We start from the raw sequence: 12,503 nt of genomic DNA on the forward strand, positions 1-12,503 counted from the left end.
TGCTGGGCCCACCTCCTGCCAGGCCCCATCCCTGATGCTGGGAGACCCTCAGCCCTGGTCTTTGCCCCATCCCACGGTCCCACACGCCCCGGGCAGAGGCCTGGGCTCCGGGCCTCTCTGCTCCGGGTCAGGGCCCATGCGCCGGGCCCTCATGGATGGGGGGATCTCAGCGCAGGGACTTGGACACCTCAGAATTCAGTGGTAGCTCTGTCTCGGTGTCCCTAAGGAAAGGGCCCCAGGGGCACTCTTAGTGGGGGGGAGGGGGGGGAGAATCAAGCCAGTCGGGGCAAGTAGCGCAGAGTTTATTTAACTCATGGTTTTGTGCAGAAGAAATCCATCCCCAACAGGCTGGGGAGAGGCGTCCCCCCCAGGGGGCAGGCCCTGCAGAGACCGGGTGGGGCAGGGGAGAGGGGGCTGGCCCAGGCCCAGCATCTTGGTCAGAGCCGGTGTCCTCGGGGTCCCCGCTCCTCCACCCTGTGCTCTCGGGCACTCGGGAGGGCGTCAGTAACCGCCAAACGGGCTGCCCGGGGGGAGGGGATGCCCAAGGCCAATGGCCACGGGCAGCTCAGCAGAGCTTCTTGGAAGCTCCCGTCCCGGGAAGGCCCCGGCCGCTGCCCCTTATCAGGAGGAGGTTTTCTTCATTTCCAGGTAGGGCGGGCACAAGTTTTACTGAGAAATCGGGGGCTCTGGAGTCCCGAGGTTCACTGCAGCTGCCTGAGCGTTCTGGGGTCTTTGAGAACTGCCAAACATCAACCTTCATCGGGGTCCCCCAGGAGGGGTCATACCCAGCAGGCTTGGACATGGGACCCTCTCCAGCCGGGAGCTGTGGGTGGTGCAAGGGCCAAGGGAGCCACCTGGGGACGCTGTGTCCTCGGGTCCAGAGCCAAGCCACCTGCGGCCCGCTGGCCTGCAAGCCCCGGGCAGTGGGGAGAAGTAGAGGACGCCCCCGGGGACGCTGTAGCCCACTTCCCAGCGTGGTGACCCGGCTTTGGCTCCTCGGGCCCCCCGTCCAGCTCCGCCCTTTGTGGCCCCTTCCGTTTTCACCCAGCCTCACGTCCCTGTTGCCGCCCAGGCTGGCTCGGAGGGAGGAATGGTTTCCAAGTCGACAAGAAAGCAAAAGGACCGACCTCAGGTGGAGGAGCCCGGGGCCGCCCTGTCCCATTTGTCTCACACCTTTTAACTGCAAGCTGGAAAACGGAGAAGGCCCCCTGAGCTCCTCCCTCTCCCCCACCGACCCAGACCACCTAGAGGAGACGGAGTCAGGGGGAAGCACGGCTCGAAGGCCCCACAGCTGGCCAGCAGGTTTTGCCGGCCCCCGAGGCAGCGGGAATAGAGGGAAGTCAGAGTCGGGAGAGGCGGCTTCCAGGAGTGGGTTGGGAAGATGTTTTCCGGGATAAGCGGGGTCCCCTGTTTCCTTTAGGGGAAAAGTCTTTGTAGTTCAGTCACTTCTCCAGTCTCGGAACCATTCAATCCCGAGCCCCAACACGCCGTTGCGTAAAGGACATCACCGGGGCGAGATGCGGGGCCGTCACGGACAGGTCGGAATGGTGGCCGTTGGGGGTCCCCCAGCCCGGGAGAGTGGGGCTGCTTCTCCAGCAGAGCTTCAGTTTACAAAGTTCAGGAAAGGGGACGGAGACACCGGAGTCACGGAGGGCTTCACAGCCCCAAGAAAACGGCACTGAAGTCCGAACCTCCGCGGATGGTGAGAGACGACCCGGTCGCGTTGTCTATGAAGACCGAGACATACTGGCCAGCCTGAAAGGGGGGATGCAACAGGGGGCGGTGAGGAGGGCCAGCAAGAGCCGGCAGGCCGAGCATGGGCTCAGGCCCCATCTGTCCCAGCCTCTTTGCCCCGGCTGATGGGGAGAACTGGTTTGGCACAAGGAGCCTTGGCCTGGCACAAGGAGCCATCATCTGGCATAGAGAGCCACGGCCTGGCACCAGGAGCCTTGGCCTGGCACAAGGAGTCACAGCCTGGCACAAGGAGTCTCGGCCTGGTAAAAGGAGCCATGGCCTGGCACAAGGAGCCACGGCCTGGGAGACAGCCTCGCCTCTGCTCTTTCTTGTCACCCATATCTGACGGCGTGTCACGGTGCCCTCACCTTCTCCATGTGGACGTTCACCTCCCATGGGCCTCCTCGCCTCAGCTCTCCCCTTCTATCCATTCTCTCCTTTGCCAAAAGGATTTTTCTAAAACTCGGGTCTGGCCTTGTCTCCCCGACCTCAACTAACGCCCTCTTGCCTTTAGGATAAAATGGGGTTGGTGTTGAGAGCCCTTGATCTTTCCAGCCTCCCTGCACGCGACAGTGGCCACCACGGCCTCCCCGCCACCTCCTCCCGTCCTTTGGACAGCCGTTCCCCCGGCCTGGAGTAGTCTCCCAGAATCCTTCTGTCATTAAGCTTCCAGCACCTCTTAGCAGGGACTGCCCCCTCCCCCAGTCCAGATCATCTGGGATGCAGGTGGTACATAGGCTGCATCCATGGAAACTCCTGTTTCCTGCATCCTCGTCGCCCAGAGCCCGGCACTCAGTGAGCACCTAATAACTGCTAGTCGGTGATTAGAACAGGCTCCGCATTGGTCTCCAGTCCCTTCTGTGCGTCTTCCTCAGACGGGTCGGGTCGGCCCCTGTTGGGCGGCTTGTCGGGTCCCGTGCAGTCTGAGCCCGCCTGCCCTCCGGCTGTGCGGCCTCACACCCCCTGCCCAGGCACGGCTGCAGCCAGCACGGACACCAGCCGCTTTTCCAGTTTAATGGAGCGTCTCCCACCACCCTGCAGCTACCCAGAGTGACGCCTTCCTGGAGCCCCTTCTCCCTGACTTGCTCATCTGCCTCCTGCCTCCAGCCTGTCATAGAGCGCGGGGAGGGGCACCTTCTGAACATTATCTCGCGGGATCCCCAAAACCATGGGAGACGGTGCTTCTACCGCCCCCATTTTACAGAGAAGGCAGCTGGGCTCTGGTTTGCCCGGGTCCCGTGGCTGCTACATGTCTGAGGCAGGGCTTGAGCATGGCCAGGCAATGCCGTCCCTGCCGCCTCAGACGGTCCAAAAAAGGCCGTCACTTAGTGATCCCCCTTGGAAGAAGAGCAAGTCCCATAGGACATGCCGCTAAAAGCACCTACCGCGTGCCGGGCAGTGGGTGAGGTGGGGAGTGGGGGCTGCGCAGGCGTAGGAGGCAGCCCCGGCCCTCCCCCACCCCAGGCGTGCCCTGCGTCCTGTAAATGCCAATTTTTGTGTGTCTGCCCAATGGGATGTGGTCGTTTTTGTCTCACGTCCCCAACGTTTAGTACAGTGCTTGGCGTGCAGTAGGTGCTCAATAAATGCTTGTTTATTGGCTTATTCCTTCCTACTGGGTAGACACATTTACCTAGGAAAGTCTATTCAAGATGGTTCAGGGGAGGGGAGAAGAACAACTGGGAAAGCCAGGTCAGTGCCCCCAGCCTCAGTTTCCCCCTCTGTAAAAAAGACCCATCGTCCTCCCTATACAGAGAAGGGAGGAGCATCATCGGGTTGCGTGGTGGGGTTGTGGAGGCGCAGAGCTTTCCCTTTGGGGGCCTCAGGTAGGGGGCGCATTCTGGGGGAGCCGGCCCCCCGGGCTCCTCGTCCTTAGCGTTGATTCTGTCTGGGGATCGGGGCCCCTCACTCACCTGCAGATACAGGACTCCGTGCACCGTGACGGTGAAGAGCTCGCCGCTGTGCTCCAGGCCGGTGATGGCCTCCAGAGACCTGGGGCCGGCGACACAGAGGGTCAGTCTAGGGTCGTCTCCCGGGCCCCGCCGCCTTTCCCTGTGGTACCTCCCACCTCCGCTGCCCCCCCCAGCTGGCCCTGCACCCCCTCACTGACAGGTGATGCCCCCAAGTTTGAGGGGTCTCCCTCCCCTGATTCTGTTGGGTTTTATCACATGACATTCTCCAGGGGATAGGGCGCTGTCCCCGGTGCTGGGTTCAAATCCAGCACCCCGGACAAGAAGCTCCCCTCGGTCTCCTTGCAGCCCCACAGAGCTCCTGGGCTTAGGGCCGAGGCTGTAACTGGGGATCAGGGCGTGGGGACTCACACCAGGAGGCTTGGGGCTGCGGCAAACCCCTGGGCTTCCTGACCACCTCCCGCCTGGGGTGTGGGAGCCCGTCCAAGCGAGCGGGTGCTTGTCCTCCACCCCCACTGCCGGGCACCCGTTAGTCTCCCCCCATACCCCATGCCCGCCTGCCCGCGGCTGCGCCATCTGAGGGCCCACTCACATATTGCGCTGGCACAGGGACTGGATGCAGATCAGCACCCGCAGGCGGTCCCGGGACCGAGAGGGTGCCTTCTTCTGGTGGTCGCCGCTGGGCGCTGTGAGCAAGGGGAGACAAGGTCACAGGAGGGCCTGGGAGGGAGCTAGCGGGGGCCGGGATGAGGCGGCCCCCAGAGCCGGCCACCCAGGGCCGGGGGGATCTTGGGGAGTCACAGCGCTCAGAGCCGGAAGGGCCGGGATGAGGCATCCCCCAGAGCCGGCTGCCCAGGGCCAGGGGAATCTTGGGGAGTCACAGCGCTCAGAGCCAGAAGGGCCGGGGCTGGGGGTGACTCGGGGGGGTCTGTGGCCTTGGATGGGGGAGGGGGGCCTGCCTCTATTTAACAGAACTGGCTCCCTCTGAAATCCTGTTTTGGGGATCCGAGACAGGTCCTTGCCGGGGATTCCCGGTCACCGGCCGGCCGCAGGGCCTTCAGAGCCCCCATCCCGAGTTTAGCTTTCCCGTTCTGGCTCTGGCCCGGCCTCCCTTTCCTGCACTGACCTCTCCCAGACAGCGTCCTGGACTGCGGCCTTTGGAAATGGGCTTACCGGGGCCCGGCCAGAGGGAGCAGCCTCCTCGGTGCGGGAGCTCAACGCCTGCCGCGTCCCCACTAAGGGGGGACACGGCGCGAGGGGACGAGGGCCAGATGTGAGCCGAGGGCCCAGGCCCAGGTCCGGCTGAGCTGCCCCGTCCCAGAGGCCCCATGGCCTTTCCGGGCCCGCGGTCCGAGCACCTCGCCCACAGGAGACCTGAAGTCATCTCCAGGCCCCAGCCGGGGGCCCCGCGCTTTCCCTCCTCACACATCCTGCCCTTCGAGGCTCTGCTCCACAAGGGAAGGTGACGAGCATTTATTAAGCGCCTACCATGTACCAGGCATTGCGCAAGCACCGGATTGCAAAGAAAGGCAAGAGTTGTCCCTGCTCAAGGCGCTCCCAGTCTAAAGGGAGGAGACGCACAACCTGGTGCAGAGACCTCCAGAGGATGATCCGGGGGCTTGGGGGGCAGGTCTGAAGGGAGACCCTGCCCCAGTCACCCCCCGGGGCACTCCCCTGGGCATGGTGTGCCCAGCATTCAATGGGGGGGCCTCTGGGGGCCCGGACAATCCCCGTGAGGGAGCGGCCCTAATTCAGCCCCTGCATGTGATCTTTCTGGGACTCGCCGGGACCGTGCGGTAAATCTGGCCAGGGTTTGTTCCTGGGGCCGTCTGGAGACTGACCCCCATTTACACCTGGGGAAGCCGAAGTCCCCGGGGACCCGGGCCCGGCCAGCCCCCTGCGGCGGCCCAAACCTGTGGCTCCGATCCCAGCCTCTCCCCCGGCCTCCGGCCCAGCCTCCGTGCGCAGGGTCGGCTCTTACCGACGTACAGGGTCGCGGCGAAGGTGTAGAAGCCCGTGATGGGCACCGTGTACTGGCCGCTGGTGAGGTTCAGCCCCGGCCCGCGCTGGAACGACCCCTCTTTTCCGGGCTGGAAAGGAACAGGCCGAATTAGGGTTTCCAGGTCTCGCAGCCACGGGCCGAGGTGACGGTGGCTCCCCCCGAGGCCGTCCTGGAGGCGGCGGGCCGGCGATCCCGGGCCCTGCTCTTCACTGTGGCCCGCAGAGAACCCCCCCTCTGTGAACCCCACTCCTGAGCCCTCTGGGCTCCGTTCCCTCGTCTCCTAAATGCCCGGGGTCTCTGCCGTCTGGGGCGGGACCCCGTGGACGAGCGCGTCAGTGCTCCGGGAGCACGGCCGGGGCCGCCCGGCTCCTCCCCACTCACCAGGTGGTAGAGCTGCAGCTCCTGCAGGGACCGGCGCTCAATGGACGTGTTCCTCCGCACCCGGCAGTGGAAGGCGGCCTCCACTCGCTGAGGTCTCCGGCTCTCCACCAGGGGCCCCGCCACCAGGGCCAGGACGTCCTCCTCGTCAGCCGCGGCCTCGGCCTTCTCCTCCTCCTCGGCCCCGGCGTCCCCGGCGTCCCCGGCCCCGCAGCCCTCGCAGGGCCTCGGGCCCACCTTGTCCCGATGCTTCACCGCCCCTGCCGGGAGACGGACTGAGCTCAGCCCGCCGGCCTGGGCCAGGCCCCCGGAGGAGGGGGGCGTCCCCGCTGTGTCCCGGAGCCCGGGCCCCAGAGCAGGGAGGCCCTTCCCAGCCCCAGCTTGCAGAGTGCCCCAGGACGACGGCCGTGTTGGAACAGGAACAGCCTCCTGGCTGAGGACAGGCCTGGCCTTAAGGGGGCCCCTACAGAGGGCGGTCGGGGCAGGGATTGGAACCGGGCGGCCTGCTCCGGTCGTCCACATCCCCCCTCCCACCCACTTGTGGCCGAGGGGCCAGAGAGACTCTGAAAGGGGAAAGAGCATGGAAGCCTGGACTGGAATCTGGCTCCCCAGGTCAGAGAGCACTTATTAAGCACCTACTGTGTGCCTGGCACTTGTCAGACACTTCAGCCACGGGGCCAGAAGAGACTCAGAAGGGGAAAGAGTGTGTTAGCCTGGACCAGAATCTGGCTCCCCAGGTCAGAGAACATTACTAAGCACCTACTGTGTGCCTGGCACTGTGCTGAGCCCTGGAGATACAAAAAAAGCAGGGGGGAGGACCTGCCCCTTTGTCATCCGGCCACTGCTCTAGGCTCTTCCCTTCGGGCCCGGCCCAGACCCCTGAAGCTTCTGCCCCACAACAACCTTCAAGTAGTCGCAGATGCCCCCCCCCCCCCAGGCCCAGGGAAATCCCGCATTTTTCTGAACACCGGAGCCTGGCGGGAGGCCCGAGCCCGCCCCTGCCCCCCCAGCCGCCCCTGCCCCCCAGCTCCCCCTCCCCTCCCTCGGCCGGAGCGTGGGACCCACCGGGGAGGAGGTTTTCCCAGAGCAGCTTATCTCAGGGAGTGCCTGTGTTTGCGAGGCCCAAGGCTGTGGGAGCCGCAGCTGCAGCTGGGGGAGGCTTCTCTCCACCCCTGCCCTGGGACGGCCGCTGGGTACTCATGGGAAGGGAGGAGACAAAGTGTTGGGGGGGGGGGGTGAGCATCCTCTGGTGTGGCTGGCCAAAGGGAGCCCAGAGAGAGCAGGCAGGCCGGGGCTGTTTGTGCCTCACACACAGTCGGGCACGAAAGGCTCAGAGGTTTTACAGTGGGAAGGCGGCAGCGCGTTTAACCTGCCCCCTTTGCAGAGGAGGAAAACAAGCCCAGGAGCACAGGCAGGGTCAGAGGTTAGCGCTAAAGTGGCCATCAGGGGTCATCTGGTCCAACCCCTGGTTCAGCCCCTTAGGAAGCCAAGGTCGTGATTTGCCCAAGGTCACACAAAGTGTGACAAGTCAGGATTTGAACCCAGATCCTCCGACTCCGAGTCCGACATTCTCCACAAAAGCTTCAGAGGACGCTGGTCTCAGAGTCAGGAAGTTCAAAGGTCCAATTCCACCCAGAAGCAGCCCTCCCTTTTGTGTCCGGCGCCCTGGGGCTGTGAGTGTGTCTGTGTGAGTGTGGCGAGTATGCCTGTGTGTGAGTGTGTGCTGGGGGGCCGGTTCCCTTGGGTTCCCCAAGGGCAGGAACCGCCTTTGCCCCTTTGACGCCCCCCAGTGCGGCACCCGTGGTGCCCTGGCCCCTCGATCAGTGCTTGTTGGCTCACTGACTGTCTCTAATCCTGCCCCTGCCTCCTCCTGCCTCTGTGCCCCCAGACGCAACATCTGACCTCCCTGGGCCTCGGTTTCCCTGCGTGTAAAACGACAGGTCTGCACCAGAGCTTCCTTAAGATTTTGGTCAATCTTGAATCCGCGACAACAGGGAGACGCCCAGATCTGAAGCCGGGGGGGGCCCCCGCGGCACCCACAGACCCCCCCAACATCCTTCCCGTACCTTTCAGCAGCACTTGGAATTCCTTCCATAAATCCTCTGGCGAGATGAAAGGCCCCGGGGGGCCCTGGGGACCGGGGGGGCCGGGCGGCCCTGGGAGCCCCAGCTGAAAGACAAAGGACCCGGAAAAGCATCAAGAGCCAGCGCCGCGAAGATGACCCTGGAATCCTGCTCTTGGACTCGGTCATTTGGATGCACGAGTCCTTGGGAATTCTCTCCCCCGCTGCCACCCTGGCCTTTCCTAGCCAGGAGCCCCTTACGCCTGCCCTGGTTTCAGCCCCAGGGGGCAGCCCGGGCTCGGCTCCATGATGGGGCCACAGGGACCCAGAGCTACAGCCCCTGCCCTCAGGGCGCTCATTTTCCCTTGGACTTCAGAGCTGGGTAGGTTCAGGTCCCCTCGGCCCTTCCCATGATGCTTCACGGTGACTTGGGTACAAGGAGCAGGACATGGCTGGGCTGGAACCAGGAGAGCCCAGTCCCTGCCCCCTCCCAGGCTTCTCAGTGGGGGCTGCAGGAACGGGGGCGGCAGGAGTAGGGGGCTGGGGGACAGCCCGCTCTGCTGGGAACATCCCCAGACACCAGGCAGCTGGTCACCCGAGGGTGACACTAATGGGACACTTCGGAAAGAAACTTAGCTTCTCACTATGGCTCGAGAAAAGCAGCAAAAGCAGCTGGGGTCTGGGGAGTCTTTCTTTGTATTAACGACTTGCCTTCAGATAAATCCCCCTCTCTTCCTTTTTGGAAATCAGAACCTTGGAACTGCAAAGCACTCTGGGATTGTGGTCTCTAACCCCGGGCTTGGCCCACGAGCCCCTCCCACGGCAAGTGGTCACCCGGCCACCACTTAAATCCCTCCAGGGATGGGGAACTCATTCCCCAACAAGACCAAACACTTCTTTAAATCGAGTCTATCTCTATCTCTCGCTACTATCAGCTACTATCCCCATCCCTCCAGTGATGGGCCGATGACCTGCCTCCTGCTAATGTCTGCCAGCCAGCCCAGTGCAGCTCCCACTGGGACCAGAAAGAATCATAAGGTGGGAGGAGACTTGGATGATTATGCGGAGCCGCTCCAAGTCCAAGCTTCAGAGAGAAGGTGGCCCTGGCTGACTCATCATTCGTTGCCCACGTTAGGGTTCCAATTCCTCCTGAGTTGGAGTCGGGGATCCTGGGTTCGAGCCCAGTTCTGCCAGTTACCACCTGTGTAGACATCACTCTGACTCTGGTTTCCTCGTACAGAATTAGGGCGCTGGCCTAGAGGCGGCTAAGGACCCTCCTGGCTCGGGATCTGAGATCCTGTGAATCTGGGGGATTGGGGAATTGAACTCAATGATCACTCTGATGAAATAGAGGCCCGAGATTTCAAGTCAGGAGTGATCTGAGTTCAAATCCTACCTTTACCATTTACTAAGCTAGTTGGCCATAGGTAAGTCATTGATCCCTCTGACTCAGTTTACTCATCTGTAGAATGAGAATAATAATACCCAGACTTCCTCTCATGCAAGCTTATTGTGAGGCTCTGACGGCATCATCTTGGTAACATGCACTCTCTGTGCCCAGGACTCTCCCCAGAAGCTGCCCAGGCCCCTCCATGCTTACCTTGTACTTCCTGGATTTCCCCGTGCTCTTCTTTTTGCCATTGACCCCTTTGTTGGACTGTCTGACGAAAAGCATCCAGGCGTCCCTGGGGTTGATGCTTTGGGGCTTCTCGGTGGTGGGGGCTTCCTGGAACAGGGAACAGGGAACAGGAGCTGTGGGACCCACCGAGGAGGTGCTGGGACAGAGCGGAGGATGGTGATGGGACAGAGCGGAGGACGGTGACGGGACAGAGCGGAGGATGGTGATGGGACAGAGCAGAGGACAGTGACGGGACAGAGGAGGTGCCGGCCTGAGCCCCGGGAGGGCAGAAACAGAATGAGGCCGGGGCTCTACTGTGGCACAAACACCCGATCCGAGTCTCTTCACGTATTTGTAAATGTTGTGTCTGTACGATCAGTTACTCACACATAGATGGGCTGTGAAAAAGCTCACGAAAATGGAAGTTAAGACCAAGGATCTGCTAAAGGTAAAGGGGCACTTGCTCCGGAGTCAGGGAGCTACTGGAAGTTATTGAGCAGGGAAAGGATCGGGCTGCTTTCTGGGAAGGTCCTTTGGGGAAGAGACGGGAGGGAGGGAAATCAATTGGGAAGGCACAGCCATAGCCTGGGGTGACCCCCCCCAAAAAAAAAAAAAACAACTAGGATGTTAAAACATCCTAGAGAAAAGAACCTGAATATCAGAGAGATCCTGGAGGCAAAGAGCAAGGTTCGGGGATGAGGCAGCCACGGGAGGGAGGAGTCAAGGATGACTCAACTACTGAGACCATGGATGGCAAGAAGGATGAGGGACGTGGGGAGGAGGAGGGGACAGACTCCAAGAGCTCTCCCAGTCCCGGATCCCATGATCCCCCCAGATCCGCAGCTCCCCCAGGCTTCCACCTGACTTTACAGAGCAGCAGCGGCGGGAGTTCAGGCCCCCGGCTGCGTGACGGCGGAGCTGCGGCCCCGGGAGTTTGGCCAGGCCCCAGGGCGGGAGCTGGGAGCCAGGAGGACGCTGTACAGGGAGCCGGCAGCCGCCCTCGCTTCCCCGGTTCCCAAACTGAAGCCCTCCGTCTCGCCCAAGGGTAAAGAGCCCCCCTTGTCATCAGATCCCCTGAGATCAAAGGCAAGACAAGGTCTCGGAAACCCCAATTCAGAGGGTCCGAGCGCGGCCCTCCTGCTCCACGTTCCCGGGGCCGGTTCGCCCCCAGTTCCCTTATTTCTCCCCTAATCTTTTCCACGCGGCAGGAAACGCTGCCCCTTGGCCGGCCCCTCTTTCTGCAAAGCTTCCCACGGCCCGTGGCAGACAGGAGGCAGCGGGACAGACCCGGAGTCCGCGAGGCTTGGATTGGAATCCTGACCCCGAAACTTCCCGGCGGGGGATTCTGGGCAAGTCCCTGGGGCTCTGATGGGAGGGGAGCCCCTAAGTGATGATCCGGCCTCCCGGCGCTTTGGTTTCAGGGGCCAGAAAATGGAGCCAGAGCCGCGGCCTTGGCCCAGCTCCCACAGACGTGTGGCAGGACCTGAATCCAGATCCTCTGGCCGGCCGGGCCGTCACTCCCCCACTCCGCGTCCTCTCTGGGCCCCCCCTCTCACACACTCTGCCTCCGGCACTCAGAGCCCCGGCCCCCCCAACGACGCCGGGGAAGATGTCTTAGGGGGATGGGCAAGCCCCACTTCTCCCTGGGGCCGGCGGGGGAGGGGCTGGCCCAGGGGATCTTACCGGGTCGTTGGAGGACGGCGGGGGGCCGCCGCTGGGCCCCCGCTCCCTGGGGAGCGCGTTCCCCGGAGGCCGCCTCTCGGGACCGCGGCCCCCGCCGTCTCTCTGCGACTCCTCCGAGCCAGCGCAGGAGGCGGCCGCCAGCAGCCCCAGGAGCAGCAGCAGGAGGCGGCAGCTGGCGAGGACGGCCGCGGCCGGCCCGGGGCGCGGGGCCCTCCGGCGGGGGCCCCTGCGCGTCCCCTGCGGGCGCCCCGAGTCTCCGCGGACGGCGAGGCCGACACCTGGGAAGAAGCAGGAGGTTGCCCTGAGGCACGGGGGGCGGGGGACCGCCGCCTAGAGAGCGCTGCCCGAGGGATGAGGAGGATGAGGTCCTAGTGGCTCCTGTGGCCACCCCCCCCCCCATAGCCAGCCGTTGGTTCCCAGGGGCGCAGCGCGTTCTTACCCAGGCAGGAGCGCTCCCCCGGGCGCCTAGGCGCTGGCTGCTGTGCGGGCAGCGGCTGGGCAGGACCCTGCGCGCCCCGGGGACGCCCCGCGGGGACCCCCATCTTGGGGAGGGGCAGGGCTCCGGGCCGCTCCGAGCTGGAAGGAGGGCTGGGCTCCGGGGCGGCGGCCGCGGCGGCTTCCGTGGCGAGGCTGCCCCCGGGGCGTCAGCGGGGGCCCGAGCCCGGGGCCGTCCTCCCCGCCGGCGCCCGCCCTCCTCTCGGCATCGTCCTCCCCAGCCGGGCGCCTCTTGTTCCTCCCCCGGGCCGGCCGCTCTCCCCTCCCTCCCCGTGCGCGGGGCTATCTCTGCCTGCGCGCCCGCTCCCTCCCAGGCTCCGGCCTCCTCCCGCAGCCTCCGCTATCTCCCGGCTCCAGCTCTTATCTCCTCCTCTTAAGGAGCTTGAATTCCCCGCCTCGCGGCCTCCCTCGCCCGGCCCGGGAGCCACAGAGCCCCCTTCTGGCCCGAAGACGGGCTGCGGGAGCGCAGAGGGAGGGCGCGGCCTGGGAGCCCCCCGGGAGCTGGCGCGCCCCCAAGAATCCCGGCTGGCCGAGGGCCCTGGCCCGTGCCGGCCCGGAACCCGGCGGCTCCGAGGCCCGAGTCCGCGAACCCCAGACCAGTTCCACAGCTCCGTGTCCGACCCT

The 12,503-nt window shown here is 64.1% G+C and overlaps 1 protein-coding gene across 1 annotated transcript; it reads right to left on the reverse strand.

The window, feature by feature from the left end:
- Positions 1–286: 286 nt before the first annotated feature.
- ERFE (erythroferrone) lies at positions 287–12,217 on the reverse strand. Its single transcript, XM_031957511.1, has 9 exons — positions 11,824–12,217; positions 11,385–11,662; positions 9,684–9,809; positions 8,088–8,190; positions 6,025–6,281; positions 5,623–5,731; positions 4,234–4,327; positions 3,645–3,723; positions 287–1,755 (listed from the first exon to the last, which is right to left on the reverse strand). Exons 1-9 carry the CDS (start codon positions 11,924–11,926, stop codon positions 1,657–1,659), a joined length of 1,248 nt encoding a protein of 415 aa, XP_031813371.1. The 5' UTR covers positions 11,927–12,217; the 3' UTR covers positions 287–1,656.
- Positions 12,218–12,503: the final 286 nt, after the last annotated feature.

The sequence above is a fragment of the Sarcophilus harrisii genome, chromosome 3 (genome assembly GCF_902635505.1).
Source record: "Sarcophilus harrisii chromosome 3, mSarHar1.11, whole genome shotgun sequence".
In the NCBI taxonomy this organism is placed as follows: Eukaryota; Metazoa; Chordata; class Mammalia; order Dasyuromorphia; family Dasyuridae; genus Sarcophilus; species Sarcophilus harrisii.